Here is an 18,882-nt window from a genome sequence, read left to right as displayed (position 1 = left end):
TCCATAGAGTCAACTGCGGAGAATTTTAGGGTGATACTTAATAACATGCTAAATTTTGTTGGTGTTAAGCTTGACTATGTTTGTTGTGGTTGATTCTGTTGTATGTACCCATATTATTTAGTTAAATTGTGGTTCTGCATATATTGAATTGGATCATGTATTGATCTAAACCAGCATTCTCCGCTCTTACAGTTCTGGCTACCAGAATGTAAAAAACTTGTGGCTTTCTTGTCTTGAGAATAGATGAGATTCTCCTTTCTAGAATCCTTAGCCAGCATGGCCTAATTGTGATGATGAGGATTATGGCTCTATGAACTTTGTTGTGGTATAGGTTCCTTGACCTCATTTTAAACCACATGCTGTGCCCTTGAGCTGTGACCGTCTCTTATTGTCCAGGACTTCCTGAAAATAATTTACTGTGGTACCTCTGTATTTCTCATTAATTGTTCCAGGAGGCACGATGAGTACTAAAAACAATGAGTGCCAAATGAGCCACGTGACTTACTACATGACCTTTTGTTTTGGACGGGAAGAACTTCTTGTTTGTCTCTTTCCCTATGTCAGTGACCTTCCCAGCATGGCTGACTTCCTGTCCACCCTCTGCAGCGACCTTCCCTACATGGCCAATTTCCCGTTTGTGGTCCGTGGCTGTTCCCCTTTTCCTGCCACAGTGCATCAAGACCAAACAAACAATGAGTACCGGGAAACATTGTTAGGTCAAAATGTGTTGTACCAAATTTGACAACTTTTGAAGCAGTCGAGTACCGAGATACCACTGTATTTGTTTAGTTTTTATCTTTATATTCTGACTTTCCAACAAGCTCAAGATAATATGTAAATGTTTCCTCTACATCCCCCCCTACCTTTCATTTTTGTTCTCACAACAACTCCATGAGTGGTTTGGGTCTTTTCACGGCTTTGTGGGGTGATGATAGTGGTGAATCTGGGTCTTCCCAATTTAATTCCAAAGGTGCTTTTCCAAAAGGCAAACTGGGCTTTCTTTGTTTTTCCTTGAAGACGTTTTGCTTCTTATCCCAAAAACTGAAGACGTTTCTTGGATGAGAAGCAAATTCAACGATTTTGCTTCAACGAAAAACAAAGAAAGTCCATTTGCATTTTGGAAAAACACCTTTGGGACAACCATGACATGGATGACTGAAAAGTTCCATAGACATTCAAAATTACAATCTTGTGTTGTAACTACTGGATCCCATCAACTCTTGATCATTGATGATTGAGAGTGTTATTATTTTAATAGCTGGAATGTTGCTTGGGAGGAGAGAAGTTCTTTGCATTTAATCACAGTACTCTGATTTATTTTGTTTCCTTTATTTGTTCCTCTTTTCCAGCAAGTCTTGATCTCTTGGGATCACATTCTCCATGGCATGAAACACAGGCAGTGACTTGGGCTGGCCAGCCACCTCTAACCGCATGAAGTGGCTTCTCTACAAAAGATGGTAGGGAAACTCAAGAAGAACCTCTTGGTGGTCTGCCTGGTGATTAGTTCAGTGACTGTCTTCTACTTGGGGCAACATGCTATGGAATGCCATCACCAAATAGAGGAGCGAAGCCAACTGTCCCGACTGGAGCCAGCCAAAGCAACCACAAGAACCAGCCACAGCACGAAGGAAAATGCCACACAGGCTTATAACAAAGACATGCCTTTAATATTTATTGGGGGAGTACCCCGGAGTGGTACAACCTTGATGCGGGCGATGCTAGATGCTCACCCGGACATCCGTTGTGGAGAAGAGACACGGGTCATCCCTCGGATTTTGGCCATCAAGCAGATGTGGGCCCGATCAAGCAAAGAGAAAATGCGGCTCAATGAAGCGGGTGTCACAGACGAGGTGTTGGACTCAGCCATGCAGGCCTTCCTCTTGGAAATTATTGTGAAGCATGGAGAGCCAGCGCCTTACCTGTGCAACAAGGACCCCTTTGCCCTCAAGTCTTTAACTTACCTGGCCAGGATTTTCCCCAATGCCAAGTTTATTTTAATGGTCAGAGATGGCCGAGCCTCCGTTCATTCCATGATCTCCAGGAAGGTCACCATTGCTGGCTTTGATCTGAGTAGCTACAGGGATTGCCTGACCAAATGGAACCGTGCCATTGAGATCATGTACAACCAGTGCTTGGAGGCTGGCCTTGACCGTTGCATGATGATGTATTATGAGCAGCTGGTCTTGCACCCCGAGCAGTGGCTCAGGACGCTCCTCAAGTTCCTCCACATCCCATGGAATCCTGCAGTTTTGCATCACGAAGAAATGATTGGGAAAGCTGGGGGAGTGTCCCTATCAAAGTGAGTCTGCTTCTTCCTGAGTGGTTTTTTTTAAAAAAGTCCTGAGTTGGACATAGTTTGTCCAGCTGTTTGTTTCCTCTAAAATACTCAAAAAGGGCTGAGATATTTTTTTTATGGTCAGGGTTACAGATAACAATAACAAAAATGCATCCTGAAAAATTCAGAGAAATAGAAATATTTCCCTGCTGCAGCCACCACCCCCTCCCCGAAATTATGGTCATTACCACACATTTCTGAAATTAGGACAAATTCTCATGCACAGATGCCAGGAATTTACCCTTCATGTCAGAAAGCCTCGAGGATAGGGGTGTGGGACGGAACATTTTTCTGTTGTTACATTTTCCACTGCAGAAAAATTCCCTGTTTCTAAAATGGCATTATTTTAAAACTATATGCAAATTAGGCAAAAGGGTACCCATTAGTCCAACCACCTTCACAGGGTTGGTGTGTATGTGTGGGTGGGGGTGTGGGGAGAGGAATGGAGGAAAGACTGCTCTTGAAAGAAAGAAATGGTTGTTCTTATGGAACTGACTTCCTTGAGACTTGGGCTTAGCCGTTTGAAAATTACCTACTGTTCTCATGCCCCAGCGGAAGCTAAATAGAAGAATAAAACAAGGGCAGTAATTCATGCATAGATGTAGCAGAGATGTAGATGAAGCTCGGGCTTTTCCTCATTTCACTGCATGTATTCCTTATGATCAACAATGACTATCCTGTAGCATGCAGGTTGGGAGTGACCGGCTTCAAGACTATGAATATTTATTGTTGGTAAGATAAAGCAGCAGAATTATTTTTTCACCAGTCGGATCAAGATTGAAGGACAAGCAAGCCTCCTTTTACTTTCTGATTTTCATCTGCAGTCTTAAAACAGAATATGAAATGCTGGTGCGGTGCAGAAAGAGAGAGAGGACACTTTGATTTCTTTGTAGTTATTTGTCTTAAGCAGTGCAAATATACAGCAGACTAGAACAAAAGAAAACAGGAGAGATATCCTGATAGTTAAGTACCAAAGTAGTAGATCTCAAATGTTGTTTCTCCTCTTCACAAGGCTGTTTTTTTAAAAGGAGATGGGGAGTAGTTTTAAACATTCACATCAACAGTTTTACTTATAGAAAACAATAGCAGCTATGTCAATCACAGGGAAAACAAAATCCCTTCTATTGTACAAACTAAAATTTTACAAAATCATTTCAAATTTGAAGCACGAAAACGTGCAGGAATTTTGTGAAATTTGAGTTAATCTAACAGAGAAATTGCTCTGTGGGGTTTTTTTCCCCTACATAATGAGTACTTGGCAGCACACAGTAAAGACAAAAGAAAACATAAATAATTAAAATCCTTTTAAAAATATCCTTAAAATCATTACGGTTTAATCCATAATTCTGGACCAAACAGGAGTATCTTGATTGTTTTCTTAGAGAGGTGGAAAAAGTTGGCCCCATTGGCAAAAATTGATCCTGGTGGTTTACTGCTGGTTTAGATGCTAACTGTAAATACTGCTTATGGCATTGAAGCCACTGATCAGCCCCAACTTACATGCCACAGTGTGGTACTGGTGAAAAGAAAATAACAGCTGGTCATAAGGAATGTATATACTTGACCAAAATGGCAGGGGGAATTCCTGCTGCATCACTATATGAGTGACTACAGTGATTATATTTGTGTGTGTTTTGCACAACAGCAGAGAATTAGGCCACCAGGTGCAACCAACCATGGTCTCAGGGAGCCCTAAGGGCTACAGAAAGACTGTCCAGGGGCAGCCTGCAGCTCTAGGCCTGCAGATTTCTTAATTGAGTCTAATTGGATCATTCATTCCGACATGCAGGAAAATTGTAGCGCTGTGTAATTGGTTACTTTGTGTTGATCACGTTCTTCTTGGTAGGGGTAATTCTTCAATGTCATCAGCTCTATTTGGATAATTCAATTATTCATGATCCGAAAGGCACCAGAACTCCCTACAGCATTGTATCACGTGTGACTGTTCTAAGCCATTCTCCTTTTAGCTAGAATTCTTATTGATTGCATACATGCTTCTCTGCACAGGTTTGTAATGCATAATCCTCTCCTTTCTCCTCCCCCTTTCCCCTAAAATTAGGCCTCCCTGGATAGGTTTCCCCCTATTTTGAGATGAAAAGAGAAAATTTGATAAACTCCCAATTAATCTACTGATTTGAAGCTTGCTGTTTAGACCACTTAAAAAGAAGGCTTAACAAATGAAAATTGTTTGCACCCTGGTTGTGCAATGGGTGTGTACATGCACACATAGGGTAAGGAGAAATGTTTCATAACCTTAGCAGTCCAATTTATTTGTCCTCTCATTGCATTGGACCCAATTGCTCCCCCTACACTCTTCCAAAGAATTTTTATTTTTTTAATTCTCTTACGTACCATTTTAAGTATACATTCACATAATTGTTATTCTTCTTTACATTTATCATTCTTATACATTTATTATTTTATTTAATAAGTTATAATGTACAGTTTGGGTTGCTTTATTTACCATCCCTTCCTCCTTTTGTAACCCCTCCTTGTTTTCCCTTTCTTTCCTCCTTCCCTCTACTTTCTTCCTTCCTCCCCTCCTTCTCCTCCCTTCTTCCCTTCCCTTTCTCCTACTCCTGCTCTTCCTCTTCTCCTTCGTACCCTCTCTCCTTCTCTTTCTCTCCCTTCCATCCTCCTCTCCTTATCTCTTTCTTCTTTTCCTCGTCTTCCTTTCATTCTCTCCGCACCCCCTACACTCTTATGGAGCAATATTTACTTAGAATAGTACGCAGAGATTGTCCAAGCCTTACTCGAAGGCGTTTTGAACCTCCACAGTGGATCCCTGCTGCCCAGCTTCTGTTTGTTATGGTTTGGGTGATGAAGCCAGTCCTGTACAATTTCATTTCAACCCCCCTCCCCCCCCCAAAAAAACAACAACAATAGCAGAAAACAAATCTGGATTGACATTGATGTGAAAAGAAGCTGCCTGAACTGGCAGTAACTCAAGGCAGCACGAGATGCGTTGTGGCTGAAACACATTGCCAACGTGGCTCTTGGCGGACAGGCTGAGTGCATGGAGTCTTGCCATAACTAGCACTGTAACTCTGGCATTTGCCCTCTTCTTAATAAAAAACAGCTGGAGCTGGTGGGGAGAATGTCATTTTTTTTAAAGGAAGCAGCCGACACCGGATTCCCCCCTCCTTATTATTGTCAGCAGAGCCACAGACAAGAGCAATTTGAAGAAGAATGTAGCGGGTGGGGGGGGGTTGTGAGTTGGGAGAGAATATTATTTGCTGTCCTGTGTTTGAAGTCTAGAGAGTGAAGATTTCTCGGAGAAAGAGGAAGAAGCTTAATACTAAGTCATGTTTTTTGCCTGTCTGGCTCAAAAACAGGGATTGGCAGCAGACTTCCTGGATTTCAGATAGGATTTTTTTTTCCAGCCCTACCTGATGAGGCTTGATTGCTCTTTTCTTCTCTATTGGCAGAGAAGCAGAAATTCAGCTAACTCAGGTGTGGATCTGAAGCTGGAAAGGTGCTTTGCTGTGCTTGTTGGAGCCTCCTTCAAGATGCTGTGTCTTTTCCAGAGTTTCCATGGTTTTTTTTTTAATGAGCTGCTGAATCTGAAGCATCTTTCTTACTTTAGATCCAAATACCAGACACCTCTGCTTCTATAGTCAGCATACCAGATGCCGTGGGACAGTGGAGGGATTCTAAAATATTTACTACTGGTTCTGTTGGTGTGGTTTTGTGGGCGTGGCAGGGGAAGGATACTGCATTCCCTCCCCATTCTCAAAATGTCCACTACCTGTTCTCCAGAACCTGTTAGAACTGGCTGAATACCACCTCTGCCGTGGGAGCTGTATTCAGAAATAAAACTAACTCTAAACATGGAGGTTTAATTAGTCCCTCATGGCTATTGGCCATAGTTACATATTTCCCTTTCTTTTATTGTGAACATGCCCAAGTGTCCATTAAAATTGTCGAGGTTGGTGGTCCATTAAAAACTTTTGGTGGGAAGTTCCAGTGTGTAATGAAATACTGAGATGAAGAATTTTCTTCCATCTGTCCAAAACATGTGACAATTAGTTTCATTAGGTAATCCTGAATTCTTGGTAAATTAATGCAGATTCAATCAGGCTGTTAGTAATGACTCTCTGTCCTTTCTCAATGACAAGCCAGGGTATGTTTACGTAACTTCTGTTACCAGGTCAATTAAAGACCTAGCATGCATTGTGCAGCAAGCTGCATTTGATTACTGTTAACCCAAGTTAATATGGACCAAGGTTTACAGTTAAAATATAGGACCCTCTTCATATCCATCCTCTGCCATGGAAACTCATTAAGTAACCCTGGTTGCTTTCTTTCATCTCAACCCATCTCACAGAGTTGCTGGTCAGGGGACCAAATGGACAGCCCTAGTACGTTGCCTTCAGTTTCTGGGGGGGGTGGGTGGGTGGGGGAGGCTTGATATAAATCTAACAAAGCAAAATAATTTAATTTAAATTGTAGTTAAACTCATGTTGGCCAATCCAATTAACAGGATTGCTCTTTAATCACAATAAATTTGTCCTCCTGTTGCTTCCAAATTACAATTAATGATGATTTTGGGATGATGTAAGAACCATGTTCCTGACTCTGAAGCGACATGCTAAAGCCTCAGGTTACGCTCCTGCTAAAGAGAAATGAGATCACTTAGAGGCGATACAATAGGGATATAAAATTTCTGGATTTGTTGCTGTAAAAAATACCATTTTTCTCATTTTTTTCTGGAAGAAAAATGGAAATATATGCAATAATTGTATTCATTTTATCCTTCACATATCTGCTTTAGGAACGTAAACTGTCTTATCTATATCTTGCTTTACTCATTAGAAACTATCATTCTTGCATATTTATTAAATGCAAAGTTCTAATTCTAATTACACAATAATGTACATTTATTAAGTCTTAATTTAAAAAAAATCTTTTGTTACAAATGAAAATATGAACTACTGAACTCTAAGAAAGCCTGGAACTTAATTTTTTCGGTTTAATTTGATCACATAAATAAGACTGAGAAGAGCAAACAAGCACAATACAACATTTAAATAGGATTATATATTGTCTTAAATTTTTCATGGCTTTACATTTTTAGAATTTTTTAAAGAAAAACAGCTAAGGAAATCAGGAAAAAACAGATTTCTTCATATAAAAATATTGCTTTTAAACCCGAGGTGTCAAACCCGATTTCATTGAGAGTTGTTTGACCTTGGGGGGTGGGGGTGAGTGAGCGTGGGCAGGGTGGATGTGGCTACCTCAATGTCACTTGTTTCACCCAAGGGCTCTGCCAGCAAAAATGGGCTCCCGTGCTCCGTTTTGGGCTGCGACAGTCTCCTGCGACTCTCTGCCAGTGAAAACTGAGCTCGGGAGGGCTGCGTGCAGCCCTTCCAAGCTCCATTTTCACTGGCAGAGGCAATGCAGACTGGCACTTTGCTGTTTCCAGGAGCGGACCAGGGGCCAGATCTAAGCACCCCATGGGCCTGATCTGGCCCCAAGGCCTTGAGTTTGACACCCGTGTTTTAGTGACTGCCTAGTTTCTGAGCTATTATTCCTTTACTACCAGTTTCTGCATTTCCTGAAATTTTATTTTTGCTCTCCCGATGGACTTCTTGTTCTTAACGTAAGAGGTTTGCTCAAGGAGGCAATCTTCATGCTCTTTTACCCGATACAGGTAGTCCTCAACTTAACAACTATTGAGAAAAGTGATTTATGACTGGTTTTCACACTTCACAACTGTTGCAGCATCCCCATGGTCACCTGATCAAAATTTGGACACTTGGCAGCAGGCACGAATTTGTGACAGTGGCAGTGCCCTGGGGTCATGTGGTCACCATTTGTAACCTTCCCACTTGGCTTCCGACAGGCAAAGTCAATGAAGGAGGCCAGATTCACTCAACAACCACATGATTCACTTAACCACTGCAGTGATTGCTTAACTTTCCCCTCAATATGCATATGTGATATGCTCTGATCTGGAAGGCCCTTTTTCATATCAAGGGGCCTTTCTTGACTTGCACTTAACATGGTGCACATATTACAAGCAACATGTAAGGAACATGTTCTGGCAACGTCTTTCTTCTGTTGTTATGACCCAATGACATTGCTTCCTTCTTATGTCCAGCCCATGACTGCAATGGCTTCAGGTCATCATAGGATTTCCTCTCCTCCCTCCCACCCATTCTGACCTTATCCAAAAGCCCCTCAAACTGCAGACAATTTATAGGGCTATGCTTTACTGGGGATTTGGCAATGACTAGAAACAAAAATGATAAAATATGAAATAGCAGTGGGGATAGTACAGATTCCAAACATGCTTCTTCAGTTTTATCCAACTCGTGCACGAACATATGCTATCTCTGCAATGGGCAAGATTAATAAAAAGCAGGTAGGGCTTGCATCCCAGTGTTTTGTGAGGATACCTTTCACGCAACTGTATCAGTTAATAAATGCATGCATATATTTTGGAGCAGAGTTGAAAGATCTACGGACCAAGTTATTAAGCCAGTTAATGTGGAAGCCTTGTCAAAATGGGTTGGAAACATCCCCTCAGACGTCCTACATGATATGCCAGTGATCGCACCGATGTTGGGGAAGCTTGGCTACGACCCCTATGGCAACCCACCAAATTATGGGAAACCGGATCAGAAAGTCCTTGAAAACACAAGAAGGGTAAATTGCAAGTTATATTTGTGTATGTGTGTATCTTATTTTAATTAAAAAATGAGGTTGGTGCTATTGCAAAGTTCAGGTGCTTTTGTAGAATGTGTTGGGCAAATAAAAAAAGGGACAACTGTTTTTGGAAGTATATAAATCAGAGGTGGGTTGCTCCCGGTTCAGCCTGGGTCGGGCGAACTGGTAGCGGTGGCGGCGAGAGGCTCTGCCCACCTGCCCAGATGCTTCTGTGCATGCGCAGAAATGTCACACGCGAGCGTGTGCAAACCAGTAGTAAAAAAACTGGAAACCACCAAAGATACAAATGGGACTGGGGGATTGAAGTCAATGTGCAAGTCACTGCTGTGTCTTTCAAAGAAGGATTGCATTTAGCATCCTCCCACTCAAATGGGTCTGGCATAGCACAGTTTCCCCCTATATGATGTGCATGTGCATTGGGATATTAACTCTCTTTGGCTTTGCTGCCTAACTGTTCTGGGATTTAAGATCCAATTCATTTAGAGGTTGGATATCTCCTCTCTCTCTCTCTCTGTTCCTCTATAGCAGGGGTGTCAAACTTGTGGCCTATGGGCCTGATGTGTCATGCACTGGCCACCCCCACTCCTGGTTTAGTAAAGGGGAGGAAGTTGTCATATGTCACAACACATCATGAGTTTGACACCCCTGCTCTGTAGTCTTGCAGCTAAAAGAACCATGATAAATGCAACATTTCAAACAGTACAGAGGTAACAGTAATATACAATAGTAAATACGTTGTAAAAATGCATTTAATTGGATACAAAAATAGCATCTAATGCTTATCTAACAATTGGGCAATGACCTGGAAAGAGAATGAATGAAATGTGCAAGTAAAAGTACTCTACATGGTTTTGTAACAACAACTCTCTTGTAGTTAAGAAAAATGAGTTAACTTGATGAGTTGAACTCAGCTCTTAGTGACTTTATAAATTTATCCTTCTCAAGTATTATTTTGGTAACAAGGCAGTGGTCTGCTTTAGATTTTTAGGAAGTCTTTTGGACTATCCATCTTAGTTTTTGAGATCACTCAGAGGCTATGATCTGTTACTACCACTCTACAGAGATTGGTTGACTGAGCTTTCCTCCTTGCCCTTTTTTGAATCTCTACATCTATTGACTCCCCCCCCCAAAAAAAAGCTTCTTATCTGGGGAATCAAAGATTGTTAGTGCTGTAACAATCCAGTTTTGATGATACTTTATCTTTCCTTATCAAGTACTCTTTATAGGACTTTCTTCCTTATAAAAGCCTCTCCTGAACTTCAAAAGACCAAGAGAAAGAGTGTGATGTGGATTGGGTCATATATGTAAGCTGTTCCCTTCTGTTTTCCTGCAGCCCCTCTCTATCAGCTTAATACTTAGTGTAATACAATAATCTGATTTCTATCAGATATTTAGGACCACAACCAGGTATTGAGTGTAATCAGCCCAGGAAAAGTATTAATATTTGGAACATGGTTTCTGTTTCAAACTTTGTTTTCTTTCCTCCCAGGTTTATAAAGGTGAATTTCAGCTTCCGGACTTCCTAAAAGAAGTGCCACAGGTAAGGATTCTTGGGGCCCTCATCTCATGAAGTATCTAGGACAGGGGTGTCAAACTTACGTCGTCATGGTGACATCACATGACATATCGGGACTTTTTCCCCCTTCGCTAAACCAGGCGGGGGCATGGCCAGCGTGTAACAGCCCTGATATTAGTAACATCAATGACCTTCTGATTCAAGGGCCATGCAGTTGAATGCAATCAAAATTGTAAGTTAAATTCACCTGGTCAAATGATCTCTAGCTGGTTCAACCTGCAGAGTTGAGTTGTTTTCACACCCAAGTTTGTTTTTAAAAATGTATAAAAACATTTTGCAAGCTCTTATTTTGTACATTCCTCAGTTACCATTTATTATAGCTTCCCCCAAGCTGGTACCCACCAGATTTCTTTGGACCATTTTAGTGTATTAAGATATATGTCATAGTCCAAAAATGTTGGACTGCAATTATCAATAATCTCCAGCTGGCATGGCTAAAGGGAAGTTGAAGCCTTTTAGTGTGGCCAAAGGGGGAAAAATATTAAATTAGCTTTCATTGGCAACTTCACCCACATTTTGTGCAATTACACACTAGTTTCATGGGTGGGAGGAATAGCCTCTGAAACAATAAATGAGAGAACAATTTTATCCCCAGTGAACATTGACTTTCTTCTCATTGCAGCTAAGGAAGACAGTAGAAAGGAAATCCCATATCCAGCTAAAGTGAAGAAGGAGTTGATAAAGTAGAGTAGTATGTGCTATTTGTCTTCTTTTTTTAGAGCACAGCCGCTTTCTTGGCTGCAGGCACCAGAATTCCCACTGATAAGCTGCTGTTGTTTGTGGGCCTGCAAGATCTGTTCTGTCTCATGTGCAAACGAGCTATTTGGCTTAGCTCTGCACGTTTGTTTTTTGATCAATTTATGCTTTGGCTTGGCTGGCCAGTGCTTGACTAATTTGCAGCCATAAATTATTTATTCCTGCTCAGGTTTGTGTGGTGGTCTTTCTCTCCAACGATCCTTAATTCTGAATTTTTGTATCTCATACCCCCAAAATGTTCTACAAATCTTGCATTTTAAGTTGCTAACCGGTTAAAGAGATTATTTCCATTATTCGTTGCATTTGATTGGAAAAGTTGTAAGGATACTAATTATTTTAGGGAAACAGTGATTGGAAAAAAATCCACATGGAGCAAGAATAAAATAAAAATTCAGGTGCTGAACAATCCAGTAAAAACTGATTATGCTCAGCCTCTGTAGAATGCTGATTGTGGAATAAACTAAAAGAATGTGAAGGGGTAGAATATTTAGAAGAAGTATTGATAGAAGAACTGAGGTGGCGCAGTTGTTAGAGTGCAGTACTGCAGGCTACTTCAACCGACTGATAGCTGCAGTTCAGCAGTTCAATTTTCACTGGCTCAAAGTTAACTCAGCCTTCTATCCTTCCGAGGTGGATAAAATGAGGACCCAGATTGTTGGGGGCAATATGCTGACTCTGTAAACCACTTAGAGAGGGCTATAAGAGAACTATGAAGCAGTATATAAGTCTAAGTGCTATTGCTATTGCTATTGCTTGATAGCACTCCAAAGACATTTTCACCTTACAACTTTTGGCCACAAGCCCTACATGTTCTATTAACTGAAGGAATCAGAAAACATTAGCAAAAGAGCCTTTTAAGTCAAAAAGATGAGAGCTATCAGGAAAGTCTCATTTTCTTCAGGTTTGTGATATTCCTAGAAATATGGCTGACCACTGTTGAAAATAGAATGCCAAATTCCATGGATTACCCCTCTAATCCTCATGTTTAGTTTTTAATCCCCCACAAATTAAACATTCAGCTATAAACCGCATTGTACCACAAGGCAGTGTAATATCATATATTGATATTACTATATGATACACTACAACGCCTTTGTATTTTATTGCCATCAGCCAGGTCTTCATTGCTAGAATTATCTCAACCCAAGTTGGCATTTTGGCAAACTTGTTTTTTGTCTGGTAATGAATTTCATTTCAAAGATTTTAAACTGTTTTAGCTAAGTTTAACTCCAAGCAGATTACCTCTGCTGCCATTGCAGTAACAATGATATGCAATAAGGTACCATAACAGAATTGCATACATAATTATAATAAAAATATAACTACTATATTCCTGGCAGTAGCAATTCTAAAGTGCTAAAATCTGTCCATAACAACTAAGTTTGGATGAGTGGCCAAAAGGCCAAAGAGTTACCCTTGCCTTGTGTGGGCAGGGTTGCGGGGGTGGGTTCCATAAATGTTCTTCTATGATTGAAGTCTGATTCTAGCCAAAGCTAAGTTAGATAGGCCCTTGCTCTGCTTTAACATGAAGCAGGTTTCTTTGGTCCCAGTGACCTGAAATTCTAAGATATTCTGCCTTTAAACATATGGTAATGGAAATGGAAATGTAATTTCTGCCTAGGTGTCTGAACAAGGAGACATAGGTTTATGTTCCATGAATTTGTTTTACCCCTTTTTAAAAATGATCTGTACTAGTATACATTACTCTGATGTGGGGAGAAAGTCTTTTTGCATTGTAGAAAGAAGTCTACTTTATCCTGAGTTTATTGCACTACCATTAATTCCACAAGGTGATGTAATGGTGTTCCAGTATTAGAAGTTGATAAAAATATTTTGAATTCAAGTATAGTTTCAATATACATTTGAAAAATAACACTTTATCCCCCTCCTTTTTCCTCCCAATAGACTGATGCGGTGAACTAGAAGAGTGGCTGTGACTTAACGTATGTAATAGTTAATAAAATGCACTGTTCGTTTCCTCATCCTCTTTACTTGCTTTTAGCAACAGTTTCACAGTGTATATAATATTTATTTATTAAATCAAATTATTACATTTATATGCCACCCATCATGACTAGAGTAACTTACTTTGAGCACAACCTTATTCTCGTTCTTCGAGCACAATCTATTTAGAAACGGTTTGTCACAAGGCCTCTTGAAATGGGTGCCCATGTGAATTCTAGCATAACTTTGTTGGTGAAGAAGAGAACCTTGAATGTTGATATATTTGAAAGCCAAATATGGTGGCGTTTCTTGGATGGAATCCCTTTTCGGTGGAATTTTCTGGTTCTGGCAGTAAAAATGGAAATTTCCAAAATATTGCAGAATAAGAGCAGTTATACATTATTGATATTATTATCATTATTATACCACTATTAATTCTGGTATTGAATAAGTAGTTAGAATCCTTCTCTTTAAATGAGTCAGTTAGAAAAAAAATCAAGCATAATAGACATTCATGCTATTGAGAGCCAAAATGTACAAAGTGTACAAAACCAGTTTTCAAGATTCTGCAACCTGATCCTGTGCTCATTGCAATAAATCTGCCTACTCCAAATTTGTGAGAATCACTCTTTCTAAATTGTGAGTTGGTTAAAGGTTTTGACACCCTTTGAAGTGGAACCTCTCTTATTTGGGTTCTTATTTGCCACCAATTGGAGGATCACTACTACTAGCAAGGAAGATAAATAATTTGCTTAAAATACCACTTTGTATTGTTAGTAATGGTAGATCGATCTGATTTGTAGGCAGCCATCAGGCCCTTTGGGGGGAAAGGGTAGTTTAAAACTGCAACAGCACAATAGCGTTTCTATTTTCCCAGAAACAAAATATTGCTAACTTTGGAAAATATGTGAGTTGGTTGACAGTCTTGGTTCTTCTTTGGAGAGGTAAAAATATCCTGTCCACTCAGTACATGGAGGTATTTTCTATGGCTGATTCCGCTTTGCATCATCCTCTAGACTAGCCATGTAAATTCGACAAATTACAGGACCAGTCCTGGAAGTAGCTATAAAGATAAAATGGCCTCTGAGAACAGCCTTACTCTAGTGGCCAGATGGAGATTAATGCTCTGAGAAGAAATAAAAATCCAACAGTCACAGCGACCTCAAAATTCCAGAAATTAGCAAAATAATAATAATAATAATCTGTTCCAAATCAGAGCAATACTATTAAATAAAAATTGAGACATCAATTGTTAGTGCAAATCTGCCCTGAGGACAGTGAAACAGATAAGATTAACGATTAATTTACACATTCTTGGCACACATGGAACTTTTGTTTAGATTCTTTACCTTGGACACAGTCTTGGGCCTGATTCAGAATATGTAAGTTCCATATGACTATGTATTGTACTAAGATTGGGAGACTAAATAAATTAGTGTACATGTACAATGGACATTGCCCTATCCTGAAGAAATGTACTGAAATATTTTGTTTTCTATTTGACTAGGAATGTTGGAGTCGTTTTAAAGAAAGCACGATGGCAAAATCTACAAAAATCTGTTTCCTCAGAATATGTCCCCATTTCATAATGACATGTAAACGTCTATCTTCCTTCTGAGAGCAGCTGTACTGAAATGCTGGAGATGTTTGTAGGGAATGGTTCTGGGAGCAAGGCATTAAAGTGGGAGGACTCCAGGTGGGAATATCTCCTGTATAAAACATTTTGGAGTTGTGAGAGTCGTGCAGTTGTGGTGTGCCTATTAATCTCTGTGACACTAATATACAGAAGATACATTGCAAGATTGACTCTCAAGCATTATAAATTGCAGTGATTCCCATTTTCACAATTGTTTTAAAAACCTCAGAAGAAACTGAATGGTATATCTTCAGTATTGATTTAGGATATGAGATATATTAACTTTTAAGATGCTTTCCATAAGACTGCTAACTTAACACATTAGTCCTCATGCGTGAATTGCAGGGTGTGTCTATTTTGATGCATGCTGGTTCCTCTGTGTGCATATCTTCCAAAGGGATGATTGGCAGTCATGGCTTCATAAGGATGAAAAAATGAGGAATGGCCTGTTTAGCCCTTGCTTTCCTACACAAAATACAGGAAATGAACCACTGCACAGAATGTCTATGTTAATTCTTAAATACACCTTTCTGTCTCCTTTGAACTGTTTTCTCCACACGTAGTTCACATCCATCATTAGGACACCATACAGCAGACCGCTTCTTCTCTCTGTATTGTTTTTCCTTCCTTGAGCAATCATTTTTTAATTTGTGGGAAATGGTGCTTGTTCCTGTTGTCACCACACCCTTTTACCAATTTAGCTGATTTATGAAATTATGTTTTAATTATTTAAAAATGGTTTCTGAGATGCGAGAAAGAACTTGAAGGTTTACAATCCAACAGCCTTTTGTATTTTATTTTTCAAAATAAAAGCTTTAAATGTGGCAATTTTTTGAGTCTGATTTCTGAATTAAAGGGGAGAAAAAGCAATTTGAGGTTATATAAAAACATACATTTTAAAAAATGTTATCCTACCAAATCAACTCATAAAAATAATATTTAAAATATGGTTATTTGACATTACAATAGTAACAGCAACAAGAGTACTAATAATTAAATTTATACAAGCTTCAGAATAAAGCTTTCCAAAATAAAACTCGAGAACAAAGTATCTTTTTTATTTTTTTCAAAAATCGTGTGCTCATAAATCTGTCTGGCACATAAAATAAAGAGGCTTTCCTGTGAGAACAAATTGTTTACCTGTGTTTCAACACTCTTTTAAGGTGACCTTTCTGAATTCATTATAGTCTGAAAAGTATCTGGCTCTGACTCTGTTTTCAGGTGTAAGGTGAAAGGCTGGCCTTTTTTTCCCTACTGACAGCTTGATCCATGTTAATTTAATTTCAATACATAACCTTCAGCACTAGCAGTGTTGCTAATCCCCAGGCCTTACAGGCAGTTGAGACACCTACTGTTGTTATTAGCATTAAATAAGTCTGAAAGATTTAGAAGGACCAGAAAAGGTGCAGGACTTCTATCCAGGTTTCAAAAAAGGTCATCTATCCACAAGAGTGACCAATGCTATCTCAGTCCTAGCACACATTTCTATTTTCAGGTTCTCTCCTAGTGATGATAACAAGCATGGAAATTGCTTAGTTTTTATTTTCTTTTTTACAGAGCTACAATCTGGGTTGATATTTTCATTGAACTAGCAATCCAAAATGCTACTGACAGCTTTCTTTGGCTGTCATATCTATTTCTGATCAGTTACCATCCTTTCCCATTAATGTAGAAATGGATTCTTTGTGCCAATAGATACAAGTAGTCCTTTGACCTATGACCACAATTCAGCACAAAATTTCTGTTGCTAAGTGAGATGGCTGTTAAATGAGTTTTGCCCCATTTCACGACCTTTCTTGTCACGGTTGTTAAGTGAATCACTTCAGTTAAGTTAGTAACAAGGTTAAGTGAATCTGGCTTCCCCATTGACTTAGCTTGTCAGAAGGTCACAAAAGATGACTACATGATCCTGGGACACTGTCACCACCATAAGCATGAGACAGTTGCCAAGCATCTGAATTTTGATCATGTGACCAGGAGATTGCCATAATGGTCATAAGCATGAAAAACAGTAATAAGTAATTTTTTTCAATACCATTGTAATTTTGAATGGTTCCTAAACAAACAGTTGTAGGTCAAGGACTACCTGTATTCTTTATATTGAACTGCATTTGTCATTTTGAAGCCTATTTACCCAGTTTGAAAAGATTCTTTTGCAATATTTCTTTCTAACAGTATCCCCTGAACAATTTAAGTGATAACTTTGAGTAATGCACTGCTCAAAAACACTGTACTATCACTATTCGCAGAGGAAATCTTACTATGTGTCTCTCTCCCATTTGAAAAAAAAATCCACTTAATTCCACTTCTTTCTGTCTTTTAATCTGTTGCCAATCCGCAAGAGCAACTGCAATTTATTCCAGGGAGGTGAATTGTAATGAAAGTAGCCTTTGTGAAATCCATGGTTCCGTTTCAGGAAATTTTTGATTCTAGATATTTTCTTTTTAACAATACAGTATTTCCAACAATATCCCTGAAATAGAAGCTAAATTAATTGCCATCAAATATTTTTTATTCTTTCATTCCATTTGAAAATTCAGGTCTTGTTCATATCTGTATGTTCATAGAAACAGAAAATGCAGAAAAAGACCAAGTGATACATAGTGTAAGCCCCCCTCCTTTTTTGATGAACATGTGTTTATCCCAACCACATTTAAATTTAATTACTGGTGATATATTTTAACTATCCACTTTTGTACTTCTGAATAAAATAATGCAGGAATTGGTTTTGTCTAGTCTAGTGAAAAGAAGGACTAGGAGTGTTCCAATATTTGAAGGTCTGCCACAAAGAATAGGGGATCAATTTATTTTCCAAAGCTCCAGAAGGAAAGACAAGAAACAATGTTTGGAAACTAATGAAGGAAAGACCCAACCTAGAACTGTGGGAAGTTATCATCCAGCCCTCTCCCAGAAAAATGAAATATCCTAGGAAATATTGAAAAGGCAGAATATTTCTCTGGATGTGAAAAGAAACACGTTTTAAAAGACAGAATAGTTGCCTATAGCTTTCTGCCCATCCCCAGCTAATGGGCCATTAAGATGGCCAGGCTAGCCCACTTTACATAATAAAGACTTCTCCTCACTGCAGCTGTAGGGGGAAGGGATATCACTCAACTGACCACAAGGCAACTGAGAACTCATCACAGCCTAGAGAGTAGCCCCCTGCATGGCACCATGGGAGTCCAACAACCAGTCAGAACACATTTCTTACACAGGAACAGGAAACAGAGAGGTGGGACTGAACAGGGTATAAAAGCCTAGCAAGCCCCTTCCTCAGCCCTTCCTTTTCTTCTCCATCAACATTGAAGCATGTGATCACCTTTTCTGTTCAGGACTCAAGCCATGTGGCCCTGTCCAACAATAAACCATCTTTCCAAGCAGCCTCCATGTCTCCAGTGTCTTTTTCCCCACTTGGAGCTGAACCAAAAAGGACATTTCTTTCAACAGAACTAAGGAGAAATTTCCTGGCAGTGAGAAAAATAAATCAGTGAAACAGCTTGATTTTGAAAGTTGTGGGTGCTCTATCCCTGGAGGCCTTTAAGAAGAGACTGGACAGCCACTTGTCTGGAATGGTATCGGGTCGCCTGCTTAAGCAAGGGGTTGGACTAGAAGACCTCCAAGATCCCTTCCTATGATGTCTGTTACTTCCTGAATCATGCAATTTCATATACTAAATTACATTTCAGTGGACAGACTGCACCACCATCATCTCTGGGCAATTGCCCCCTTTAAAAAAAAAACAAAAAAAAAACACCTATTCAGTATATTGTGCAAACCCAGAAAATGGGTTGAAGAAGTTAAGTGCATTGTCTGAACACACCCATCACTTGTAACATTTATCTCCCCTTCCGCCACAGGAGAATCGCTGTACTTCATTTCAAGGGGGGAGATATGTTAATCTGAAGTAGCGAACAATAGAGACAAACGTGCTCATTATTTATTGGTGGAGAAAGTCAAATTCTC

The 18,882-nt window shown here is 39.5% G+C and overlaps 1 protein-coding gene across 5 annotated transcripts in view; it reads left to right on the top strand.

Moving 5' to 3' along the window:
* TPST1 (tyrosylprotein sulfotransferase 1) overlaps positions 1–15,743 on the top strand; it is a 31,289-nt gene extending 15,546 nt beyond the window's left edge. For 3 of the 5 annotated variants that reach the window (XR_015696873.1, XR_015696875.1, XR_015696874.1), the window contains exons 2-7: positions 1,350–2,299; positions 8,788–8,986; positions 10,497–10,547; positions 11,206–11,274; positions 13,245–13,282; positions 14,791–15,743. Coding sequence is in view for 1 of the 5 variants with exons in the window: in XM_087717298.1 (XP_087573424.1) it covers positions 1,455–2,299; positions 8,788–8,986; positions 10,497–10,547; positions 13,245–13,262 (1,113 nt within the window). In the remaining 4 variants the exon portion in view is untranslated. The remainder of the gene's footprint in view (positions 1–1,349; positions 2,300–8,787; positions 8,987–10,496; positions 10,548–11,205; positions 11,275–13,244; positions 13,283–14,790) is intronic. The other 2 variants (XR_015696876.1, XM_087717298.1) reach the window with 2 other exon arrangements.
* The last annotated feature ends 3,139 nt before the right edge of the window (positions 15,744–18,882 follow it).

Source organism: Thamnophis sirtalis, unplaced genomic scaffold (genome assembly GCF_051295495.1).
Source record: "Thamnophis sirtalis isolate CommonGarterSnake01/CBP01778 unplaced genomic scaffold, rThaSir2_p1.2 scaffold_6, whole genome shotgun sequence".
Taxonomy (NCBI): domain Eukaryota; kingdom Metazoa; phylum Chordata; class Lepidosauria; order Squamata; family Natricidae; genus Thamnophis; species Thamnophis sirtalis.
Note: the sequence above shows the minus strand (reverse complement) of the source record. Positions and strands in the feature narration are given on the sequence as shown.